The sequence below is a fragment of the Oncorhynchus keta genome, chromosome 32, assembly GCF_023373465.1.
Source record: "Oncorhynchus keta strain PuntledgeMale-10-30-2019 chromosome 32, Oket_V2, whole genome shotgun sequence".
NCBI lineage: Eukaryota > Metazoa > Chordata > Actinopteri > Salmoniformes > Salmonidae > Oncorhynchus > Oncorhynchus keta.
Window position 1 is genome coordinate 15,924,673 of NC_068452.1, and position 26,640 is coordinate 15,951,312.

The 26,640-nt window shown below is 42.0% G+C and overlaps 1 protein-coding gene across 2 annotated transcripts in view; it reads right to left on the reverse strand.

Moving 5' to 3' along the window:
- Positions 1-26,640, reverse strand: part of LOC118365164 (protein FAM171A2-like) — an 84,767-nt gene that overhangs the window by 6,393 nt on the left and 51,734 nt on the right. For both annotated transcript variants that reach the window (XM_035747135.2, XM_035747134.2), the window contains exons 4-6: positions 11,444-11,602; positions 10,748-10,927; positions 4,865-4,978 (exon numbers count right to left, since the gene is read on the reverse strand). In XM_035747135.2, coding sequence (XP_035603028.1) covers positions 4,865-4,978; positions 10,748-10,927; positions 11,444-11,602 — 453 coding nt within the window. The remainder of the gene's footprint in view (positions 1-4,864; positions 4,979-10,747; positions 10,928-11,443; positions 11,603-26,640) is intronic.

The window sequence follows — 26,640 nt, forward strand, 5'->3', positions numbered from 1 at the left end:
ATTGGAGCGTTGGTATCAAGCATAACATCGCTAGATTACAGGGCAAAACAGACTTGGCAAAACACTCAACAGTAAAGGTTTAAGACTTACTGCTGCTCTGACCTGTTCCTATACACATTCAAATGTTAGGGCACTACTACCATGTTCAATTGGTACAGCAGCTTCACAAGCTGGTGCAAAAATATAGCTACTTACAAGGCATGCCTCGAAATATGTTATTGAGCCAAATATTCTTCCCCTCCCACAGCATTTTTCCACAGTGCACCATAATTTACAGAATGTTGCAGTAAATACATATTAAAATAGCAATACAATACAAAATACTTTCTTGTTAAATTGTATTGTAATAAAGTTACAGAAACAGTGAATATGTAATTATATATTACAGCATACCAATGAATATTTGGTGTTTCATATCACTTGCAAATCAAATCACTTGCCTTAACAAAGACTTCTAAAACTAGCAGTGACTACAGAGCAAAACCGATCAAAAGGATATAGCTAAACAATCAACCATTAAAGGTTTGAGACTTGCTGCCACTGATTTGTCCCTTACAAACATTACATTGTTAGGGAACTAAATTATATATATTTATTATTATTTAACTAGGCAAGTCAGTTAAGAACAACTTCTTATTTACAATGACGGCCTACCGGTGAACAGTAGGTTAACTGCCTTGTTCAGGGGCAGAATGACTGATTTTTACTTTGTCAGCTCGGGGATTTGATCCGGCAACTGTCCCAATGCGCGAACCACCCCATGCTACCACATATCAGTTAAATTGGCACAGCACTCTCACTGACATTTGGAACAAATAGCCTCTTACAATGCACACTTCAAAATATGTTTATGACCCAGAAACAACAATAACACTAGAGTTCAAAAGGTGATTGGCGCTACAAAAATACAGTATGGTACTGTAACTATTTTTTTTGCAGTAAATTTACAGCAATTTGTTATAGTGATAAACAAGATACTAAGACGGGCCACGTCTGCAACAGGACTTCCTACAAAAAGCTTTGTAAGATTGACCGACCACAACTCCTAGCTATACAGTATCATCGCAAAAGTGCATAAACAAGTGTTTGTGACTCAATTTGTATCTCATATTGATATGGTCTTAAAACTTCTTAGGGCTGAAATCCCGTTAACGGGATTGATATGACAAACAGCCAGTGAAAGTGCAGGGCGCCAAATTCAAAACAACAGAAATCTCATAATTAAAATTCCTCAAACATTTTTATTTATTTCACCTTTATTTAACCAGGTAGGCAAGTTGAGAACAAGTTCTCATTTACAATTGCGACCTGGCCAAGATAAAGCAAAGAAGTTCGACACAAACATACAGTCAATAATACAGTAGAAAAATAAGTCTATTTGTGAGCAAATGAGGTGAGATAAGGGAGGTAAAGGCAAAAAAAGGCCATGGTGGCGAAGTAAATACAATATAGCAAGTAAAACACTGGAATGGTAGATTTGCAGTGGAAGAAAGTGCAAAGTAGAGATAGAAATAATGGGGTGCAAAGGAGCAAAATCAATAAATAAATACAGTAGGGGGAGAGGTAGTTGTTTGGGCTAAATTATAGATGGTCTATGTACAGGTGCAGTAATATGTGAGCTGCTCTGACAGCTGGTGCTTAAAGCTAGTGAGGGAGATAAGTGTTTCCAGTTTCAGAGATTTTTGTAGTTCGTTCCAGTCATTGGCAGCAGAGAACTTGAAGGAGAGGGGGCCAAAGGAAGAATTGGTTTTGGGGGTGACCAGAGAGATATACCTGCTGGAGCACGTGCTACAGGTGGGTGCAAGTATCTTAGACCATTTTAAAGGTAATCTTGTTGTTAATCCCACCACAGTGTCCGATTTCAAATAGGCTTTACAGCGAAAGCACCACAAACGATTATGTTAGGTCAGAGCCAAGCCACAGAAAAACACAGCCATTTTTCCAGCCAAAGAGTCGCAAAAGCAGGAAGAGATTAAATTAATCACTAATCTTTGATGATCTTCATCAGATGACACTCATAGGACTTCATGTTACATAATACATGTATGTTTTGTTTGAAAAAGTTCATATTTATATAAAAAATCTCAGGAGACATTGGACACGTTATGTTCAGTAGTTCCAAAAACATTCAGTGATTTTACAGAGAACCACATCAATTTACAGAAATACTCATTATAAATGTTGATGAAAATACAAGTGTTATACATGGAACTTTAGATACACTTCTTCTTAATGCAACCGCTGTGTCAGATTTCAAAAAAGCTTTATGGAAAAAGCAAACCATGCAATAATCTGAGTACGGCGCTCAGAGAACAAATATATATATCCGCCATGTTGGAGTCAACAGAAGTCAGAAATAACATAATAAATATTCACTTACCTTTGATGATCTTCATCAAAATGCACGCCCAGGAATCCCAGTTCCACAATAAATGTTAGTTCCATGACAGTCCGTAGAAACTTGTCAAACGATGTATGAAATCAATCTTTAGGATGTTTTTAACATAAATCTTCAATAATATTCCAACCGGAGAATTCCAACGGGAGATACCTCTCATGTGAAATGCGCGTTACCAGCGAGTGACTGCTGGCAGACTCATTCCTCTCTCATTCAGCCCCCCGTCATAGTAGAAGCCTCAAACAAGTTTCTAAAGACGGTTGACATCAAGTGGAAGCCTTAGGAAGTACAACATGACCAATATCCCACTGTGTATTCGATAGGGGCTGAGATAAAAAACTACAAACCTCAGATTTCCCACTTCCTGGTTGGATTTGTTCTCAGGTTTTTGCCTGCTATATGAGTTCTGTTATACTCACAGACATCATTCAAACAGTTTTAGAAACTTCAGAGTGTTTCCCATCCGAATATACTAATAATATGCATATATTAAAAACTGGGACTGAGGAGCAGGCAGTTTACTCTGGGCACCTTATTCATCCAAGCTACTCAATACTGCCCCCCAGCCATAAAAGACAGGGATCGTCAACTAGATTCAGCTGCGGGCTGTTTTTTATTTATTGAGCGGATGGTCAGGGGGCTGTAACATAATTAGAAATAATCAGTAGACTGCAAATTGACCTCAAAAAGCTCAAACAGATATCATATTTGACTAAGGCATAATAATGTGAAACCTTGCTGACAAATGTATACAATCACATATCTTGCTCTATTATCTGTGGGAATACTTTGGAACAGATTCTCAATATGAAAAAAGTATTTATTTTTGCTCAGAAAACATGTTCATGTTATTGTTCTTCACCCAGTGTTTGCGGGTCTGTTGGACCCACACCATTATTGGGGTTTTAAAACAATAAAGCCATAACAATCTACATCAAAATATTTCATACTTACATGTTGACATATCAATTGCAAGCACTATAGACAGCATACATGGTTAATATTTGCCACTTACCTCTGCTAGATCACATTTATCAATAAAAGCTCTGCTTTGCAAACAAAAATCAATTATAATCAAGAAATGGGTGGAATACATCATGTTAATCTTTAACAAATGATAAAACAAGGTTTTCATCACTATTGATGTTTATTGCTTTGAAATGAACAAATTGAAAGCACACACGTGTGTGTGTGTTGCAAATGTATTTCTTGAACTTCATGCATTTGTACTGTGTCTTCTTGTCCTTCTTGGGTCCACACATATCACAGCGCTTCTTCTTGTGTGCTTCCCTCTCTGCAAAAATGATTTCTAAGGCCTTCTGTGCAGAGATTATTTTTGCCATACTGATTGATTGTGGTAAGGAGCCACACGTGCAAAACTATTTATTTGTTGTGGCCCTCCCCCAATTTGCACCTGGCTGTGATAGAGTGTGGGAAAATAGATTTCTTTACAATGTATCGAAATAATGTATTGTAATAACATTGTGCAGGTTCCCAGAATATTTCACACACTACAAAGAGTAAGGAGTGCAAGAAAAGTGGGACACAGGCAGACAGGTTTTGGTGCTATGTTGAAACAGCAGGCCCAGGGAGGAGGAAGACAGAGTGAAGGCACACAGCAAATCTTATGTTGAATTTTTACTTCTTTTCGAACACCACACAAGGGTTAAGGGAACCAAGATGACAGTGGGGCTATAGAACAAATGACAGACTGATGCAGTCCCGAGTCTGGGATGGCCAAACATGACAAAATACAATTACAAAACACCATAAAAATCAAAGTATCAAAATCAATTATGAAATACTCGTATTTTGTCATCTATTTCATTAAAATATTATGCATATTATGTATATAATATGATGTATTTTAAAATAAGAAATGGAATTTGGAAGTAGCTGGCCCGAACAGCAACAACATTCTCAGTAACGGTTACAGAAACGTCTTACTTGCTATGACTGTGATATGTTGTTGTTCATCTACCTCAGTTGAATGCATTGACTGTAAGTCACTCCGGATAAGAGTGTCTGCTAAAATGACCAAAATGTATATGTGATCATAGTATAATGAAATGCAAAGCACACTGGGTATTATTATTGGCCTTGTTTCGGACGGAGTTTATTAGAATAACGCTCAGCATGCTTCGCATGTCATTTTTACATGTGCATTTATTTATATTTAGTTCATTTAGCAGATGCTCTTATCACACTACAGTGCCATCAGACTTCCGATACCAATGTAGGGCGAAAGGGAGCCACAGAATTGTGAACAGCTATTACAAAATGGTATAGAAAAGTATTTTTGAAAAAAGAAATTACAGCTCTCGAAAGTATCTTGTTACAAAATATATTGGGGGTCTAATTCATCCCAGTGTAATACAAATGTCAAAATACTCAGAAGTAATTTAAATACATATTTCAAATACATGTAACGGAAATACTGCCCATCTCTGGACATAGTTACCGTACCTGTGGTTGAGGGAAAGGCAGCCAGCCAGTATCCTAGCTGGTTGGCCACAAAACTCCATGTCAGCTGTGCTCCTCCTTTCTTGATGTATCCGGTTCCTTTCCTAACCCAGAGTCCTGTTAAAGTACAAGTCAACATGAGTACAGAATTAGTTAGAGGAGAGTTATAATTACAGTAAACACTGTATGTCAACTTCCTTAACAATTTCAGAGATGTGTGTGTAGATGTCCCTTAAGATCCTTATCAATCCAAAATATATTTTTAAAAACTGTATAGTGATTTCCAACCGATTTTTTTGCCTATGTTTTGCCAATGCTTGCTCATAATCCCTGTACACAGTCATTTCATGGATAATCAGTATATTATTTTTAATCCCGGAGTGAGCAGATGGAAGAGCTCCATAGTTACTGTACTGAACGTGTGCTGCGAATCTATTGCTCTACGTGATAAGGCCAGGCGGTGTTATGCATTCATATCCAGTGATGTCTAGCTTGTCGGGATAGAACACACACATGATGAGCGAATAACGTGATTCGGGGAAAGGAGACAGCTTTGAGTCCAGGCAGATGCTTTTCCGACCCGAACCACAATAATGAATGAGGAGCAATAAAAAAATCTGGAAAAAAAGAAGAGAACGAAAAATGACAAAACAAATAAAAACTTGGCCACAAAAAAAAAGAAACAAAAAAATACATTTCCCATGATGCCAGGTGCCCTGAGGAGAGGGTCAGGATTCGGTAGCGTAATGTGTTTTGACAGGGTGACCTCGGCCCACAGTACACCCTTCTACATCATCCTCCCTCTCCTAAAATAGTTTTCATTTCTGTCATTCTCGTTAGCATTTTCAGTTTGCAGAAAACATAAACACAGAGGCAGGTTCTGATTAGGCCTACATGTGTCCTGAATGATTTTAACACATTGTCGGAGAGAATGGAAACAGTGGCCTAAAATAAAAAATGTCAAGCTTACAGTAAGATATAGCTTATGATTAATAACATATTTGAAAAAATAAACATAACAATTCCTTTCAATTCGAATAAGCAATATAACTGTTACTTTATATAACCATTAGATCAATATCATCTGTTTCCCTTAGACTACATACATTTGTTGGACTCCTCTTTTAGTGCTAATACCCCAGGGCAAGGGAAGTCTGTGAATATACTGGCTTTTGTCATCATAGCAGCAATACAACCAGGGCCTGCATTAATCAAACGTGCTTATCTAGGATCAGGTCATCTTATTCATTATGATCTAAAAGTCCAAACTGATCCTAAATCTCGGCACTTCCACTGACACTTTGGCCCAGGCATGAAAATCCATTAGGGCTCTATTTATTAGTCATGTCTGACATCTATACTGCCCATTGGCTACAGCTATTATTAGACGATCTGGCATCGACAACCTCAAACATTGAACCACCTGAGAAGTCAACCTAGGACTTCTAGGCTACACTTGGAGCCAAGCTCGAATTAACACATCCTAAGTGGTGTGAATATAAACACACTTGGCTAAAATGGTATAGTCAGAAATCCTCTAAACTAGGGGTAGAAGGGAAGTGAGAGTGAATTGAAGTGTGATGTGTGTCATGCCAGGTCACTGATCTAGGAAGTGTTTGACCATGGATGTAGTGTTACATGTCGACCACTAGGGGTCAGCATGCACACAGACGAACAGTAGTAGGGGCTTTTGTTAATCTCCTCATCATAAGGCAGGGGGATTTCCAAACCACCCCCACACTATCCCCTGACAGAGTATGCGCATTATACAGCCTCTGCTTGTCTTTCTGCCGAGTCCATGTGTGTGTGTGTGTGTGTCATCCGTCTCCAAAACAAACACAGACAGATATCCTTTCCTCTGTCACAGCTGAGTCAGGAGAGATGATGGAGCCTATGATCTAGAGTCTCCTGGGCTATACGGAACAAGAAACACTCCTCCTTTCTCTTTTAAAGACGCCTTGAAGGAGGAGGATGGGAGGAGATCACATAGGAGTGGTCATCAAGGACAGAGAGAGAGAGAAAGAGAGAGTGTTCCTCTTGACTGACGAAAGGGGTCATGTTCAACTTTGATTAAACTTTTTGGACTCATCATCACACTGTTCTCTTGTACTCATTTGTCATGCAAATGGTTATGCACCCCCACATATGCACAAACTTGTGATTAAGTCCAAAACAAATCAATTTCTCTCTTCAGTGGCAATATCCACCCACGCTCCATATTTCCTCTCAGTCGCAATCCTGACTGACAGTCAGCAGCCTTGTATTACAGCCCACTTAGCTCTCCCTTGATAGTCCTGTCATAGTGCCACAGCGTTCCACAGTGTTCCACAGCACCCACCAATTAAAGGCTTCCGCTGCAGCACCTGATTCTATTTGCTAGAGTGTTCCGAGTGCTCCTGGCAGGTGTCCCCAACCTCCCCAAACATCTACAAAACTCATGGTGGATTTAAAGTCTTGCAAGTGTAACCTGGCACGCTGGAGGAGTGGAGTGTGTGAGAGAGATAGAGAGAGAGAGAGAGAGAGAGAGAGAGAGAGAGAGAGAGAGAGAGAGAGAGAGAGAGAGAGAGAGAGAGAGAGAGAGAGAGAGAGAGAGAGAGAGAGAGAGAGAGAGAGAGAGAGAGAGAGAGAGAGAGAGAGAGAGAGAGAGAGAGAGAGAGAGAGAGAGAGAGAGAGAGAGAGAAGAATCTGGTGTCAAAGCTGACTCTGGAAGAGAGGCCCGTGCATCCAGACTTACAGTAACTCGTAAATCTAGAGGAGCCCCTGGGGATACTATACTGGAGGACCATTTTTCTACTCAACACTGATCTTAAGCTGCACAGGAGTATATTTCATTGCTCCGTGTGGGATTCTACATGTCTCGTACTTGTTGACATTGGGTGAACCTGCGATGTTACGTGATTTGTTTTGAGTAGAAACTTCCAGGTTTACTGCTTCTGCATAGGTCGGGGAAAAGAAAAAGGTTACTTTGTTGGACGTAAGTTAAACCACGATGGATACAAAAAATGATTTATGCCTAAATGCTGTCACCCACAAGTTAACCAGCCTTTATGTATACAATATATACTGAAACAAGTACAATATACACTGTACTTGCTGCAGTACTACATGAGGGTCAGTGTGGGGCATTCTTCCCTCTTAAGCAAATAAAAACCCACACCCCCAGAGCTCTCTCAATGTGTGTGTGTGTGTGTGTGTGTGTGTGTGTGTGTGTGTGTGTGTGTGTGTGTGTGTGTGTGTGTGTGTGTGTGTGTGTGTGTGTGTGTGTGTGTGTGTGCATGTGTGCGTGCGTGGTGGGATTAGAGGCAAAACATTTAGAGATGACACAGTTAACAACACATCCACCATGGTGTCCACATTATAATCAGTAAGCTTCTCACCACCTGGCTGACTGTTCATTCTTTACTGCAGATAATGAGATGTGATCTCTGCGCTGGCTGAGCCTCCCACTTAGTGGACGGTTGAATAAAAACCCACAGAGTTAAATAATGCATGAACCTAACGCTGCAACGCTCTGTTTGACTAATCCGTTTGCTTAAATCCTGTGCTGTATTGTAAAGATTTGATTTTACTCTCAGCTACTGTACAGAGTAAAACATTTTCATACATTTAATTTTTAGCAAACTGCTAAATTCAACACCCACGAAAACCCACAATATAAGCCATGTAGTGGAGCGAGAGAGTGAGAAATGTTTTGTTTTTTTCGTGGGGGGTGCCTAGTCAATTGGCAGTAACCTATTTTGGCTCAATACCGAATGTTAGGGTCAGCACTTAGTACAGAGAGTCACAACCATTAATCCTCACATCATCTAAGCCATCCTAACATGAGGTGAGCAATAGCGTACAGCTAACTCCAACAGACAAGCTCATCACACTATTCAAAATCTCACCGTCCACGACAGCTTTGTTGTCCCCTTTCTCCTGTACTCAAAAACACTGACCCTCCAAATCCTCTCCTCCTCCCCTCCTCCCATCCATCCATCTGTGTCTCTGTTTGCATCTCATAACATGTTACCGTGGCAACATGAGGCCAGAGAGGCGGGGAACATTGCCTCCTCTCTCCCAGGGTTCCTAGAGCTACATAACAGGACTAATCACATCATCAGGCTTCAGGACAACAACACTCTACAGCTGCAGTTTTACACAAGGTGTTAAAAAGGGGTGTTTACACAATGTCTGTTTTTCATGTTTTCTGCACATTGAACCCACAACTACAGTATCCGAATGACACACCCATCTTTTGTGCATTGGGATCCACCGATCAATACATGTCCATGAGTTCTAAATGCGATAGTTCCCGAGTTGCGCACGCATATTGCTCTCCGTATTTGAGATACCACCGCGGAAGGCTGCTGGGAATCCAAATAGAGCCTGCCAGATAGGTGCTTCATCATCTACCCTTGGGAAGACATATCCAGACTGGTTGGCTATTACTTTTTATTCATTTGGCTTGCTCTTCTCAGTTCCTTGTGCACTGTACCATCCTTGAAATCCCACTTCAAGAAGTTGAGGTTATCGTGGAGATCTGTAGAAATAGGCTTGGGGCTGCGTTAACACTTCCTATGAATACCCTCTTCATAATGCATTATAAACACATTTAGAACGCCTGAGCTATGAATCATGCATACTGATGCACGACACGGGCACTAATAACTGCTCATAAACTTCTATGACTAAATACATAATGCGTTATGAAGAGGGTATTCATAGGAAGCGTTTTACCAGGGCTTCTTCAGCATAGTTATGGTATTGTGAATCTCGGTAGGGAAATGCCAGGCATGTCAATGAGATTTGTAGTGATCTGCATGTCCCAGTTCAGACACACTGGAATGATAGTTACCATGGGAGGTCCGGAACGTTTGTCAAGACAAGAAACAACCCTGGCCTGGCGTTTTTAGGCATCGGTTCCATAAAGCAAGGGGGGAAAGTGAATGTATGACAGAGAGTGAGAGAAGGAAAGAGATAGAGAGGCAGAGAGAGAGAAAGAAAGAGAGAGAGAGAGGGAGGCAGAGCAAGAGAGAGGCAAAGAGAGTGTGTATGTGAGAGAAAGAAAGAGCGAGAGAGAGAGTGAGAGAGGGAGACAGAATGACAGAGAAAAAGAGAGAAAGAGAGTGTGTTTGTGTGTGTGTGTGAGAGAGAGAGAGAGAGAGAGAGAGAGAGAGAGAGAGAGAGAGAGAGAGAGAGAGAGACAGAAAGAAAGAAATGTTTGAGAGAGAGAAAGAAAGAGAGAGAGAGAAAGAGAGAGATGGAGAGAGTTGTGTGGCTCCCTCCCTGTGAAAGCATGCACAGCAGTTGTATAACAGTTCTGTCAGCCAAGTGAGCTGCAATATTCCAGACACCGAGGAGCAGCGAGGAGGAAGATTAACCCCATGTGAGTCTGGATCAGCTAGCCTGGGTATACCACACTGAACTGAGGAAAACACAGCTGAGCACAGTGTTCAGGCTGGTTGAACCAGGCTAGCTGTGACCAGCTGGGAGTCCAGGCAGCCATAGTCAGAGCAGATGGACTGGAGGTTCCTCTTATTCGCCTCTTCCAAGCTCAGACCACTGCCATTTATACGCCTTAGAGTGGATTTAGCTGGGATAAACGATTTGTGGTTCGACGGGGCGGTGCCTTACTATCAACGGCAGTTTTTAATTGACAGGCATTTTTACGTATGTATTTCAGTGTAGCAGAAAGCCCACTGTTGATGAACAAATGAAACTGGCTAAAGTATGTACGAGGATGTTTCTGTATGTGGCTGTTACACAAGGATATTTGTTTTTAAGGTAACCATTTTCAACTGACAGCACTCAAGAGTCGGCACTCTATCAAACAGATTGATGACACTTGTACATGGAGGGCTCTCAGTATTTGGTCAGCTATGATGGTGGGCGTTTCCCCCTTACCTGTCTTGTCGTCGAACCTCCACACAGGGACACTGGTGGCTGTCTGCAGGGGTGTGTCTAAGGGCAGGGGAATGCAGATATGGACGGGGTCCCACACCTGAACACCGGTTCCGTTACGACTGAAGAGCTGGGCATTGACCGCCGCCACCGGCGTCAGCTCCACCCAGCTACTATTAGCCCCTGGGGAGAGACGGCACAAAGGTCTTTAGACCACCGACCAGTGTGGTGTACAACCCAACCGTAGAAAATCCCCAAAAAGGCTCGCTACCATGCTAATGCTACCATCATCGTGCAAACATCACAATGTTCATCATCATCGTCATGGTTGACCTGGTTCCCACTCGGTCAGAAGAGTCTTTCCAACAGACACTATCCATTGGCTTCTCATCATTCATGACACATTCAGACATAAGACTATGTAATCAAACTTTCCCCCTGGTTTCCTGCCATCACTTCTCATCATTTGGGACTTTTTGACAGAAATCTATTTCGGTCAAAATCTCTGGATTTTCCACTTGAGCAATTCTACTTTTTCAGCCAGTCTTTTACCCATGTACTTTCCCTTCATCCTTTCTTCTCTTCCTATCTCATCTCCTGTTTCCCTCCTACCCTCTCCTTTTCAACCCTCGCTGTTCGCCTCCCTCCTTCTCTCTCCCCCCCTCGCTCTGTCCCTCCCTCCCTCCCTCCATGTCTCACCTGTGGCATTGCTCTCCAGGCCCAGTGGGTAGGGGAAACCTCCTATCTCATACTGACTCTGTGCGGAGGTCAGCACAGCAGAGAGCTCTGGGTTGGTAGAGTTGAGGGCCAGAGCCACTGCTTTCCTCTGGAGCTGTATCCATGGCTGGTTTTTGACACCTGGAGGGGGAAGGGGTGAGAGAGGGGAAAAGTGGGGGAAGGAGGGGAAAGAAAGAGGGAGTCTGTGAGATTGGGGGTGCAACTGAAGATGAAGCATAAAGGTTACAGCATTGCCGTGGCAATCATATGGCCTATGAAAGTTGATCACCCAAAGTGAAGAGCTGAAGACAGTACTGTTCATAATCCTAGTAATAATAGAATACAAATATTTCCTCCACACAAATCAGCTTTAGACAGACACCAAATAATTTATCTCTAATTTATTCAGATTATACAGAAACAATCACGGGATCAACCCAACCCTCAAATTGAAATGACAACCAATCTCACATACAGTACAGTAGGAGCATCCAGGAATAGTGGCAGCTAGCAGGATTTGCTGGTCTATAGTAAGACAACAGAGACTAACCCTGCAGGTTGGACAACGGTCCCCTCGTCTCCCTGTCTGTCAAACTATAATCCCATTCTCCCTGTTTGATTTGGCTTGACACAAAGGAAAAAAGGGGCCTAAAAATACACTGGCACCTCGTAACGGTGCCACATGTCTGACATGATTAGTATTTGGTGAGCAATGGGGCCTGATCTGTGCAGACAGTCAGGCAAGCGTGTCCATGCAGCGGGTCTATATACTATACTGAACACCCCAGGCCGGCTGTATTGTAGCATCCATCTCTATCTCTATCTCATCTCTCTTTCTCTAATGAACTGTGTGTATCCATTCCATTCCTGTGCTCATCGTTCCATTCCACCTCATCGCTCCATTCCACCTCATCGCTAGAGTAGCTTGTTGCCACTTCTTTTCTCAGGTTCTCTTTGTCAATCTCAGTGAAACATGTGACACTTTCCCTGTCCCCGAATTGGACATGACATCTCTCACTTATCTTTTTTTCTACTCTCATTACGGGTTCACAGCATAGTTGTTGTTGTTGACATTGTCAAATAACTCAAGCATAGATTGGTCACTATTTTTCTAATTTGGCACACAGAAACTAGATGCCAAAAATAATGCCACCGATTGCTATAAGCGGTCTCACTTAAACCCTCATATCTAAAGACTTGAAACTTTGTATGTAGGTGTCTTTCCTCATCCTGAACAAATTTCCTCCAAAATATTGTGCACAATTTTTTTTACATCCCTGTTAGTGAGCATTTCAACTCTCACTATCGTTACGCGCACCTGCGCATCATCAGACTCACTTGACTCCATCACTTCCCTGATTACCTTCCCTATATATGTCACCCCCTTTGGTTCCTTCCCCAGGCGTTATTGTTTCTGTTCCTATGTCAGTTCTGTGCGTTGTTCGTGTTTTATATTATGTTACGTTTATTTATTAAAACACTCACTCCCTGAACTTGCTTTTTTTTTTGTTTCGGTGAGAATGACGTCAGGTCCGTGAGCTGCTACAGGCTCTCATGCCTCAGCCGGATCGCTAGGCTCTCATGCCTCAGCCGGATCGCTAGGCTCTCATGCCTCAGCCGGATAGCTAGGCTCTCATGCCTCAGACGGCTCGTCGGGCTTTCATGCCTTTTCCAGATCGCCAGGCTCCCCTGCATCAGACGGTCTCTCAGGTTCCCGTGCCCCTGCCGGAGACAGGCTCCCACGTCTCAGCCGGACTGAAAGGTTTCCCGTGCCTTAGCAGAGGTGACCAGTCTGCTCCTGATCCCAGGGATTGTCATTTTTGTTGGCGTCCTGCGGCTGGAGCTGCGTGTTTGTGAGGGGGTACTGTCACGTGTGCTCCTTCTCCGGTCTCTAGGTCACCAGGCTGCTCGTTATAGTGCACCCCTGCCACCATTGTTACGTGCACCTGCACATCATCAGACTCACCTGGACTCCATCACTTCCCTGATTAACTTCCCGATATACAGTTGAAGTCGGAAGTTTTACATACATGTGTCAGAATAATTGTAGAGAGAATGATGTATTTCAGATTTGATTTCTTTCGTCACATTCCCAGTGGGTCGGAAGTTTACATACACACAATTAGTATTTTGTAGCATTGCCTTTAAATTGTTTAACTTGGGTCATGTGCTCGGTGAATTTTGGCCCATTCCTCCTGACAGATCTGGTGTAACTGAGTCAAGTTTGTAGGCCTCCTTGCTCGCACACGCGTTTTCAGTTCTGCCCACAAATTTTCTATGGGATTGGGGTCAGGACATACGCTAACATACGCATACGCTGATATGTAAAAATATATAAATCCTTCCTCTCATGAACCATATAGCCAAATGATACTAAATGGTACATTTCTTAACATAGTTTGAGAAAAAAAAGCTAAGGGATTTGGCCAAAAGATGGCTGAGTTAATGACAAATAAAAAAAGGAATTTTACGTGTCCATTTAAACCTCTGTAAATCCACCCCATAGTGGTCTATGATCTTGAAACTTGTCATCGCTATCATGGACATCCCTACAGTGAACCACACCGATGTCGGTATTGATATCTCAAAACACAAGGAAACTATTAACAACTCATTCTTTGCATGTGTAACACTAATGCTCCAAATCATCTGCAATCATCTTCTCATGAACCATATGTCAGATTCACTACGGATTTTGTATATAGACTCATTACATTCGTCTTTAATGTTCTTGAGAAAAAATAGTTTCAGGACCATGGACATCCATCGCAGAGAAAGGTGCTCACCTCGATCCAGCACCATGGGTGGAAAGCACCACTCACTGGGCCGCACCCAGCACGGTGCAGCTTAGTGGGCTAATCAGCCTACATGTTTAAGATGAGTGGTGCAGGCCTGCAAGCCAAGGGCATGAGAATGCCATGTTCCTAATTTGATATTGTGCCCATTCCCCGGTCGCCAAGTTTAGAATTGTAAACTAACAGAAAAAAGTCATAGACTATAGCGACCACTGCTCCAGATCACTTGATATCCACCACAAGGGGAAGAGAAGGGAGAGAGGGGAGAGGAACAGAGAGGGAGACAGAGAGACTTGACTCAACTCAAACTAAACTGTCTATCGTACAGCAGAATGTGTGTGTCCGACTCCAACCCCCACAACTGAATAGATAAGAGCATTAATCATGAGCGCACCGCTTACAAAACAGAGCTCCGAGCTCTCCATGCAGAATACGGCCTGTGCCACCCAACTAAATCCAGCAAAGTGGACTCACCTCCCACCAAAGCACACAAGCATTAGAAATAATACATTGCAGCACACGATACATTATGTTTTGCACGTGTTGTCTATGTGTGTCATTTATTTAATTAAATTGTATTTTAATACAAACCTTGGTTGCCATCTCCTCCATGACACTGTCATCTCTCCGTGTCCTGACCTCAGCACATTGGCAAATTTGAGGGTGCTCTGTATGGTCCTGGATACTGCCGCACGTGGCCCGAACAGTGCTTCCCAACACAGTGTGCAAAAGTACATTCTTTCCTTGATCGCCTGCTTGTGCAGTCTCCCGATGATTTTTGCACTCGTTTCCCCCTTGACACTCTTGTCATCCTTCAGAATGTCAAGTGTGAAGAGGAAAGTGCTGTATGCGGAGAAGACATTCAAGATTGGCTTTCGTGCGCTTGCACCACCTGGTTGGACACAGGCCACGGATGTTGGTCAATACTTCTTCCACACCAAATAGTGACTCGTACAACTGTTGGCGCTTGTGTGAATCCCGTATGACAACTGCCACAGCCTGCACAAAGTTCACGGTGTCAGCCACAAGGCTCACCTCGCGTATAGACTCAACTCGCATGCAACTTCTTGCTAAACCAGATCCAAGGAACGCAGTTCACATAGGGTCGAGCATAGGGTCGAGCCTGCACTCCTGATCACACTAAATAACTGAGTTTTGGCAGTAGAGTCGGGGGCATTATAGATCCCCCAAAACCTGGTGTGACTCCAGTTCAATGGCGCCACTGAACAATTTTCATGCAATCTCCAGTACGTTGGTACTGGAGATTGCATGAAAATTGTTCAGTGGTGCCATTCAGCCATTCAAGGGACACTCTGGTACGCACGGCACAATCTCCCTCTGCATGGCGTGAGACAGTTGAATGATCTTATTCTGAATGGTATCCAACATCCAGTTGTCTTTTCTCATAACTCATTCCCGTTCCTTGGGTAGATTGTATGTGTGTTCAATGATCAACTTGTAAAGCACACCATTACGAGTTGTGTTTCGTCTCTGAACACGACTGACTCCCTTGTAGGCTTGGGCGGTATCCAAATTTTCATATTGTCATAACGTCCTTCTCTCATCCCGGGATTTACATTATTACCATTATTGCATACAAAAATGTAAGAAACGCCCATTGGGCCTCTATTACCAGAATGCTAACAAAACTTATAGAGAAATCACATAGATGCTGTTAGCTAAATGCTAACATAAAGGAATTGCAAAGACAGGCAAATCCAGATCATGAAGTTATACATGCATAGCTAGTAGCTAAGATGGAAGAGAAGGACGTGTACACAAAGCAGAGGGGAGATGATTGGAGGAGAGAAACAAAGCACAGGGAAAAAATGGCAACTGTACATATAACTCATCTAGCGCTCTTTGAGTTCTGGCAGAAAACCACTGTAAGATATCGGATGTCAAACCTTTAGAACAGAATTGCATACAAATGCAACTTCAACACCTCATGTGCGCCGCACAACAGGCTCGCCGATAGATATACAACGCTATGGACCAGATCCCGCTTTCTCCCATTGTGCTATTTACAAACAAACGTGTCTGGCTCAACTGTTCTGGGGAACTATGGTAAACTTCATAGTGTAAAATAATGTGACAGGTGAAATGAAGAACGGAATCTGCTTCCTCTCCTAACACATGGCACAAGTTGACTGCAGGTATTTATTAAAAAGTAGCTACAAATATTCAAATGTAAAGAAAAACTTATAAGAAATAGATGGTATTGATAGTATTGCAAAACCATCCTGTGGCTTTTTGCAAATACCATGGTATATGCTCAAGGCTACTACTCGCTTGCGGCCCAAGAAATCGAATCGATCGAAACAATATCCCCGTTAAGAGAGCTGTGCACATATTAACTCTTTATCATTGGGTCAGTGCCACTTGAAACGTTGTTTTTGGACAATCATTTGTTCCTCCAGGTTAGATGGATGTCACATTGTACAATTTGTGTCTCCCCTTTTCTTAGGCCTAGATTAGATGGTTGCAGACAAGGTTGTTTTTTATTGATCTGTAGCCTGTAGGCCTATACTAACCTGCCATTTTTGTTGTATTAAAAAGGATTCTGCTAATGTCCCCAGTCATATAAAGTGCAGTAGAATTGCATTAAATGTGTTTATATACCCTAAAGAAAGTACACTCAGTCACGCATTGAACATTGCAGTCTTTATTTGAGAACAATAATGATCGAGATATACTATGAGCTTAAATTATGACTATCTAATCTACATTAAGAATAATAGGCTATTTTACATAAATCTGCAAATGTGATGACAGATAGATAGATGTATGAAACACTTTATTTATTATAATATTCCCTAATACACCAATACACGTACACTGAAAATGTTTCACTCATCTTAAAGGGATACTTTGGTATGTTGGCCATGATGCCCTTTATTTACTTCCCCAGAGTCAGATGAACTCATGGGTACATTTTGTATGCCTTTGTGTCCAGTATGAAGGAAGTTAGAGGTAGTTTCGCGAGCCAATGCTAACTAGTGTTAGCGCAATGGCTGAAAGTCTATGGGTATCTTCTATGCTATAAGATACCCTAGGTCTATGGGTACATGCTAGTATGCTAGCAGATACCCATAGAATTCCAGCCATTAGCGCAACTACATTTAACTTAAAATCTTTGAAGCCAGCAGCATATCACCCTTGCATACCACTGCTGGCTTGCTTCTGAAGCTAAACAGGGTTGGTCCTGGTCAGTTCCTGGATGGGAGACCAGATGCTGCTGGAAGTGGCGTTGGAGGGCCAGTCGAGGCACTCTTTTTCCTCTGGTCTAAAAAAATATCCCAATGCCCCGAGGCAGTGATTGGGGACACTGCCCTGTGTAGGGTGCCGTCTTTCAGATGGGACGTTAAACGGGTGTCCTGGCTCTCTGATGTCATTAAAGATCCCATCGCACTTATCCTAAGAGTAGGGGTGTTAACCCCGGTGTCCTTCCTAAATTCCCAATCTGGCCCTCAAACCATCACGGTCACCTAATAATCCCCAGTTTACAATTGGCTCATTCATCCCCCTCCTCTCCCCTGTAACTATTCCCCAGGTCGTTGCCGCAAATGAGAACGTGTTCTCAGTCAATTTACCTGATAAAATAACAGATAAATAAATAAAATACAAATGGTATCTACAAGTTCATCTGACTCTGTGGAAGTAGATAAAGGGCTCCTCACTGCAAAAATGTAAACATAAACCATTAGGCAAATTGACCCAGAATTGGTATATGTGACTCACCACCTGGATTCGGTCTTATGTAGCAAAATTTTAAATGGTGTTTTTAACATTGGATAAAAGTAGAGATTCAGAGTTACAAAATGGAATATAATACATTGCATTTTTTTTTAGGAACAATGGGAAAGTAATTCTGCTTTGAAAGTTCATAAACTTGTAAACTCACTTTTGAGAAAATGGACTTTGAATGTTTTGGTATCTAGTGAAGAGCTCTTTGTCTACACCATTCAACATCGTTCACACCCTCTTTACCTCTAGCGTCGAGCAATCCCGTATCCCGTAGGCGAAACCAAGATGAAATTTCATACAGGAAGTGCCCCAGATTTTGAATGCGCTGTGTTCCAATGTCTCCTTATATGGCTGTGAATGCGCAAGGAATGAGCCTATACTTTCTGTCGTTTCCCCAAGGGGTCTGCAGCATTGTGACGTATTTGTAGGCATATCATTGGAAAATTGACCATAAGAGACTACATTTACCAGGTGTCCCGCTCGGTGTCCTCCGTCGAAACTATCTCCAGGTGCGTGCATTTTTCCATTTTGTTCAGAGGAGAAACCAAACTGCCACGAGTGATTTATCATTGAATAGATATGTGAAAAACACCTTGATCATTGATTCTAAACAACGTTTGCCATGTTTCTGTCGATATTATGGAGTTAATTTGGAAAAAAGTTTGCCGTTGTAATGACTGAATTTTCGGGTTTTATTCTTAGCCAAAAACGTGATGAACAAAACGGAGCGATTTCTCCTACACAAATAATATTTTTGGAAAAACTGAACATTTGCTATCGAACTGAGTCTCCTCATTGAAAACATCTGAAGTTCTTCAAAGGTAAATTATTTTATTTGAATGCTTTTCTTGTTTTTGTGAAAATGTTGCCTGCTGAATGCTAGGCTTAATGCTATGCTAGCTATCAATACTCTTACACAAATGCTTGTGTAGCTATGGTTGAAAAGCATTTTTTGAAAATCTGAGATGACAGTGTTGTTAACAAAAGGCTAACCTTGTGAGCCAATATATTTATTTCATTTCATTTGCGATTTTCATGAATAGTTAACATTGCGCTATGGTAATGAGCTTGAGGCTATAATTACGCTCCCGGATACGGGATTGCTCGTCGCAACAGGTTAAGTAATGGCTTTAAGAATGATTATCTTCTGAATTCAGACCTACAACACTAAACTAAACTTCACTTGTGTCATCATTTTGATTTCATTGATAACACATAAAGGAAGATAGTTTCTCCATGATAGAGTACTTGCTTTGTTATCCTACATGTTTTTGTATCCTTTCTGTTATCCTGTGAACCCCGTTCATTGCTGCTCATAGCGTTATTTTGTATTTACCTCTCCACCAACACTAGGCATTGCTCTATGTCACTCATCTTCTGTGAACTTCTGTAAACTTTGACAGAGGATCACATTACCGCATGGTGGGATGACAGTCACATGCTGGAGAGTTCATTAGCTGATTGGAAACAGCATGTTAAGTAATAATTAGGTTAAGGTGTGCATGTATGACTGTTTTCACTCATATATAATATACTCATGATACAACCCATGCTCAAATGTGAAACTACCTCAAAAGAGCAGCCGCCAAGGGCTAATGTTTAATCACAATGTCTTTAATTTCCCCTATACAACCATTCTTTACATTGCATAGCAATACTCATCATGTTTGCAACCAAGCATAATCATTTTCGCTCTATATAGTATCAGTGTGAATGCCAATGAAATAAGTAACCAAAATAGATAACCCTATCCACCCAAACACACTGTTACTCAGCTCAGATCAAGTGAAGAACAGACAAACAAACCAGCGATACTACTGGACAACGCAGGGACTGCCAATTCACACCAAATGACTCAATTAGGTTGTCATGGGCAACCAGGGGTAAGATTCCACAGCTCTGAGATTTCTGACACGCTCAAGTCTCTTTAGTTCACTTTTCCTGATCCAAATTGGCTCTCATTTACGTTGGCACTCCAACAAAGTCTTGAGCATTTTCTTAAATAGGGTGTGGGAGGTGTACTCAGCACCCTACCCAATACAAACGTAATGTCATTCAGTCCTTTGAAACATTCTACTAAATTCTGTAATTTAGTAGGATTTAGTAATTTAGTAGGATTGTTTGACAGAAATGGATTCTATATGTATACTGAACAAAAATATAATTGCAACATGGAACAATTGTACTGAGTTACTGTTCATATAAGGAAATCAGTTAATGGAAATAATGTCTTTACGCCCTAAAATATGGAGTTCACATGACTGGGCAGAGGCACGTGGGAACCAGGCCCAGCCAATCAGAATGAGTTTTTCCTCATAAAGGGGCTTTATTATAGACAGAAATACTCAGTTTCATCAGCTGTCCGTGTGGCTGGTCTCAGAAGATCAGTTGTCCGTGTGGCTGGTCTCAGAAGATCAGTCGGATGTCGAGGTCCTGGGCTGGTGTGGTTACACTTGGTCTGCGGTTCTAAAACGCTTATGGTAAAGAAATTAACATTCACTTCTCTGGTAACAGCTCTGGTGGACATTCCTGCTGTCAGCATGCCAATTGCACGCTCCTTCAAAACTTGAGACATATGTGGCATTGTGTTGTGTGACAAAACTGCACATTTTAGAGTGGACTTTTATTGTCCCCAGCACAAGGTGCACCTGTGTAATGATCATGCTTCTTCTTTATATTTTTATTCAGTATAATTATATGGTCCTGTGACTAGTGGACTTCCTCACAGAGGCCAGACCACTCCGTATCAGACTATGTAGCCTCAGAGCTGTGCTTTAACGTGTTCTTCTCCACCATTTATTCCCTGCCTCTCTGCTCCTTCCTTTCCGTAGCCCCCCACCATCTGAGAGGCCAAGCCGCTGCCCTTCCTTCACTGGCTCTAGAAAACACAGAGCTGATTGGTTGGTACAGGGGGTGCTCTCTGGGTACTTTCTGAGCCCTGAACAGTGCCTGTCTGTTAAGCAGTGCAGGATCCCAGCCAGACTAAGGAGGAAGCTATGGCATAAAGCAAAGATGGAGAGAGAAGATGACTGAGGAGAGGGGAGTATGAAGATTCTCACAAACAAACCTCAAAGGACTCTGCAATGGCCCTGAAAGGCAGGCAGACTGGGTCACTCCTTGGGTTCTGCTCTGAGAGAAGGGGAAGGGCCAAGGAGGGAGTGGTAGGGTGGTTGCAGGGGCCTAAGGGGGAGAGTGGCAGTGGGGGTCCCAAGGGAGAACATGAGCCATCCATCACCAAAATGTCCCCCCGCTGAAAGCCTGGTTGAGTGAGATTAAGAAGAGAACCCCAGAGGGAATAGGACACTGATTCACCCCACCCAGCCATTCATCAGTTAAAAGTACTGCACTCCATTTCACAAAGCGTGTTGGAGTTTCATTGGGCCATTTATTCACCAAAAGTAAGGACATGCAAAGAAGACCGAAGACTGCCTTAAAGGTGCAGGCATACAACCGAATGCCTTTGACCTTGAGGGGGTACCGCCATCAGAGGTGACAAATTAATGGAGGTGCCCTGCATTGTGTGATCTTATCTTATTAATGCCGCCCAGAGCCAGTTGTTGGCTGTGGGTGAAAGTTCAGCTAAAGCGTGCCATCTGTCAACTAGGCTGGAAAAGACACGGGAGTGAGGACTGGGCTTTGTGTTCTGCGCTGTAAAGCCAATGCTAACGCTAACCCCATTGAGATTAGAGTTCGGTGGCTGGCTGAAGTGCCTGTGATCTGGGATGGTTTGGCAGCTTCCCAGTGTCTGTCTGGAGGCACTCTCTCTAGGTATTTTATCATGCTGGACACACTGTGTCCAAGTTCCAATGGCATGGGATGATTAACAGTCTAGCAATTCTGACAAATATCAGGACCATCTTCTATTACAGTGACTTTTACAGACTTTCACCCCCTAAAAAAAATATATATATATATATATATATATATATATATATACACAAGTACCAGTCAAATGTTTGGGGACACCTACACATTAAAGGGTTTTTCTTTATGTTTACTATTTTCCACATTGTAGAATTGAAGACATCAAAACTCAAAAATAACACATTTGGAATCACGTAGTAAACAAAAAGGTGTTAAACAAATCAAAATATATTTAATATTTGAGATTCTTCAAAGAAGCTACCCTTTGACTTGATGATGACAGCTTTGCACACTCTTGGCATTCTCTCAACCAGCTTCATGAGGTAATGACCTGGAATGCATTTCAAATAACAGTTGTGCCTGGTTAAAAGTTAATTTGTGGAATTTATTTCCTTCTTAACCCTTGTGTTTTCTTAATTGTAAAAAATGACCCGCCACTATGTTTTTACAGCAGAGAAAACCCCCTAAATTATATTTTTTCAACTTGAAATTTGATGACTTTTCCTATAGTGACCCCAACATTGGCAAAAGTTAAACATCGCTTTATTTTAGAGGTTTAGTGAACGGGGGTCATTTTTTACCCTTAGGACAAGGGGAATATACAGAATGTTAAGACTACACAAAGGTTAATGCATTTGAGCCAATCAGTTGTGTTGTGACAAGTTAGGGGTGGTTATCAGCTTCAGAAATTGCAGCCAAAATAAATTAATGAGTAGATGTGTCCAAACTTTTGACTGGTACTGTATACAGTTGAAGTCGGAAGTTTACATACACTTAGCTTTTTTATGGCCATTATGACATCAAATTTATCAGAAATGCAGTGCAGACATTGTTAATGTTGTAAATGATGATTGAGCTGTAAACGGCTGATTTTTTATGGAATATCTACATAGGCGTACAGAGGCCCATTATCAGCAAACATCACTCCTGTGTTCCAATGGCACGTTGTGTTAGCTAATCCAAGTTTATCATTTCAAAAGGATAAATGATTATTAGAAAATTCCAGGCTCAACATGGCCAGAAACAAAGAAATTTCTTCTGAAAATCGTCAGAATATTCTTGTTCTGAGAAATGAAGGCTATTCAATGCGAGATATGGCCAAGAAACTGAATATCTCGTACAAGCTGTGTACTACTCCCTTCACAGAACAGCGCAAACTGGCCCTAACCAGAATAGAAAGAGGAGTGGGAGAACCCGGTGCACAACTGAATAAGAGTGTCTAGTTTGAGAAACAGACACCTCACAAGTCCAAAACTGTCAGCTTCATTAAATAGTACCCGCAAAACACCAGTCTCAACGTCAACAGTGAAGAGGTGACTCCGGGATGCTGGCCTTCTAATCAGAGTTCCTCTGTCCAGTGTCTGTGTTCTTTTGCGCATCTTAATCATTTCTAACTTTTCAACGGTAGTGAATATACAGATGAAATCGGAAGTTTACATACACCTTAGCCAAATACATTTAAACTACGTTTTACACAATTCCTAACATTTAATCATTGCAAAAATTCCCTGTTATAGGTTAGGGTCACCACTTTATTTTTTTTTGAATGTGAAATGTCAAAATAATAGTAGAAAGAATAATTTATTATTTCTTTCATCACATTCCCAGTGGGTCAGAAGTTTACATGCACTCAATTAGTATTTGGTAGCATTGCCTTGAATTGTTTAACTTGGATCAAACATTTCAGATAGCCTTCCACAAGCTTCCCAAAATAAATTGGGTGAATTTTGGCCAATTCATTCTGAAAGAGCTGGTGTAACTGTAACTAATTTCCTGGCTGATGTCTTGAGATGTTGCTTCAATATATCCACAAAATTTCCCTCCTCATGATGCCATCTATTTTGTGAAGTGCACCAGTCCCTCCTGCAGCAAAGAACCCCACAACATTATGCTGGCACCCCTGTGCTTCACGGTTGGGATGGTGTTCTTCAGCTTGCAAGCCTCCCCCTTTTTCCTGCAAACGTAATGATGGTCAGTATGGTCAAACAGTTCTATTTTTGTTTCATCAGACCAGAGGACATTTCTCCAAAAAGTACAATCTTTGTCCCCATGTGCAGTTGCAAACCGTAGTCTGGCTTTTTTAATGGCAGTTTTGGAACAGTGGCTTCTTCCTTGCTGAGTGGCCTTTCAGGTTATGTCGATATAGGACTTGTTTTACTGTGGATATAGATACTTATGTACCTGTTTCCTCCAGCATCTTCACAAGGTCCTTTGCTGTTGTTATGGGATTGATTTGCACTTCTCACACCAAGGTACGTTCATCTCTAGGAGACAGAACGCGTCTCCTTGCTAAGGGGTATGGCGGCTGTGTGGTCCCATGGTGTTTATACTTGCATACTATTGTTTGTACAGATGAACGCGGTACCTTCAGGCGTTTATAAATTGCTCCCAAGGATGAACCAGACTTGTGGAGGTCTACAATTTTTCTGAGGTCTTGGCTGATTTATTTTGATTTTCCCATGATGTCAATCAAAGAGGCACTGAGTTTGAAGGTAGGCCTTGAAATACATCCACAGGTACACCTCCAATTGACTCAAATTATGTCAATTAGCCTTCTAAAGCCATGACATAATTTTGTGTAATTTGTCAAGCTGTTTAAAGGCACAGTCAACTTAGTGTATGTAAACTTTTGACCCACTGGAAAACTGATGCAGTGAATTATATGTGAAATAATCTGTCTGTAAACAATTGTTGAAAAAATGACTTGTGTCATGCACAAAGTAGATGTCCTAACCAACTTGCCAAAACTATAGTTTGTTTACAAGAAATTTGTGGAGTGGTTGAAAACGAGTTTTAATGACTCCAACCTAAGTGTATGTAAACTTCCGACTTCAACTGTACAGTCGTGGACAAAAGTTTTGAGAAAGACACAAATATTAATGTTCACAAAGTCAGCTGCCTCAGTTCGTATGATGGCAATTTACATACACCACAGAACGTTATGAAGAGTGATCAGATGAATTGCAATTAATTGCAAGTCCCTCTTTGCCATGCAATTGAACTGAATCCCCCCAAAACATGTCCACTGCATTTCAGCCCTGCCACAAAAGGACCAGCCGTCATCATGTCATTGATTCTCATGTTAACACAGGTGTGAGTGTTGACGAGGACAAGGCTGGAGATCACTCTGTCATGCTGATTGATTGAGTTTGAATAACAGACTGGAAGCTTCAAAAGGAAGGTGGTGCTTGGAATCATTGTTCTTCCACTGTCAACCATGGTTACCTGCAAGGAAACACGTGCCGTCATCATTGCTTTGCACCAAAAGAGCTTCACAGACAAGGATATTGCTGCCAGTAAGATTGCATCTAAAACAACCATTTATCGGATCAAGAACTTCAAAGAGAGCGGTTCAAATGTTGTGAAGAAGGCTTCAGGGTGCCCAAGAAAGTCCAGCAAGTGCCAGGACCATCTCCTAAAGTTGATTCGGCTGCGGAATGGCAGCAGGCAGGTGTGACATCTGCACACACAGTGAGGCGAAGACTTTTGGAGGATGGCCTGGTGTCAAGAAGGGCAGCACAGAAACCACTTCTCTCCAGGAAAAACATCAGGGACAGACTGATATTCTGCAAAAGGTACAGGGATTGGACTGCTGAGGACTGGGGTAAAGTCATTTTCTCTGATGAATCCCCTTTCCGATTGTTTGGGGCATCTGGAAAAAAAGCATGTCCGGAGAAGACAAGGTGAGTGCTACCATCAGTCCTGTGTCATATGCCAGCAGTAAAGCATCCTGAGACCATTCATGTGTGGGGTTGCTTCTCAGCCAAGGGAGCGGGCTCACTCACAATTTTGCCTAAGAACACAGCCATGAATAAAGAATGGTACCAACACATCCTCTGAGAGCAACTTCTCCCAACCATCCAGGAACAGTTTGGTGACAAACAATGCCTTTTCCAGCATGATGGAGCACCTTGCCAAAAGGCAAAAGTGATAACTAAGTGGCGCAGGGAACAAAACATCAATATTTTGGGTCCATGGCCAGGAAACTCCCCAGACCTTAATCCCATTGAGAACTTGTGGTCAATCCTCAAGAGGGTGGACAAACAAAACCCCACAAATTCTGACAAGCTCCAAGCGTTGATTATGCAAGAATGGGCTGCCATCAGTCAGGATGTGGCCCAGAAGTTAATTGACAGCATGCCAGGGCGGATTGCAGAGGTCTTGAAAAACTATTTGCATCAACTGCATGTAATTATCAATAAAAGCCTTGACACTTATGAAATGCTTGTAATTATACTGCAGTATTCCATAGAAACATCCGACAAAAATATCCAAAGACACTGAAGCAGCAAACTTTGTGGAACTTAATATTTGTGTCATTCTCAAATCTTTTGGCCACGACTGTATAGACTCAATAAAAATATAAACGCAACATGTAAAGTGCTGGTCCCATGTTTCGTGAGCTGAAATAAAATATCCCAGAAATGTTCCATACGCATGACAATGCATGCCCCTTACCTCATCCAGAAACAAAGACAGGGCTTCGTACTAAATTGGTGCTGCTGAATAATTGTGCTATACGCCACAGCACTAATCAACATATAAAGTGGCTTGATGCTGGGACATGGCTTGGCTTAGAGACAGCGGAATGAGATAGGACAAGTGTGCTTTTTGTGAACGCTCTGTACCCTTTGTTCCCTCATTTCCATACCAACGGACAAGGCCCAGGTGTTCAGTCCGACATCACAGAGCAACAACAGAAACAATGGAGGGGGCAGAGCATATGGAGGGAGGCATGATGGGAGAGCGTGACCATTGAGTGTAGCCACTAAA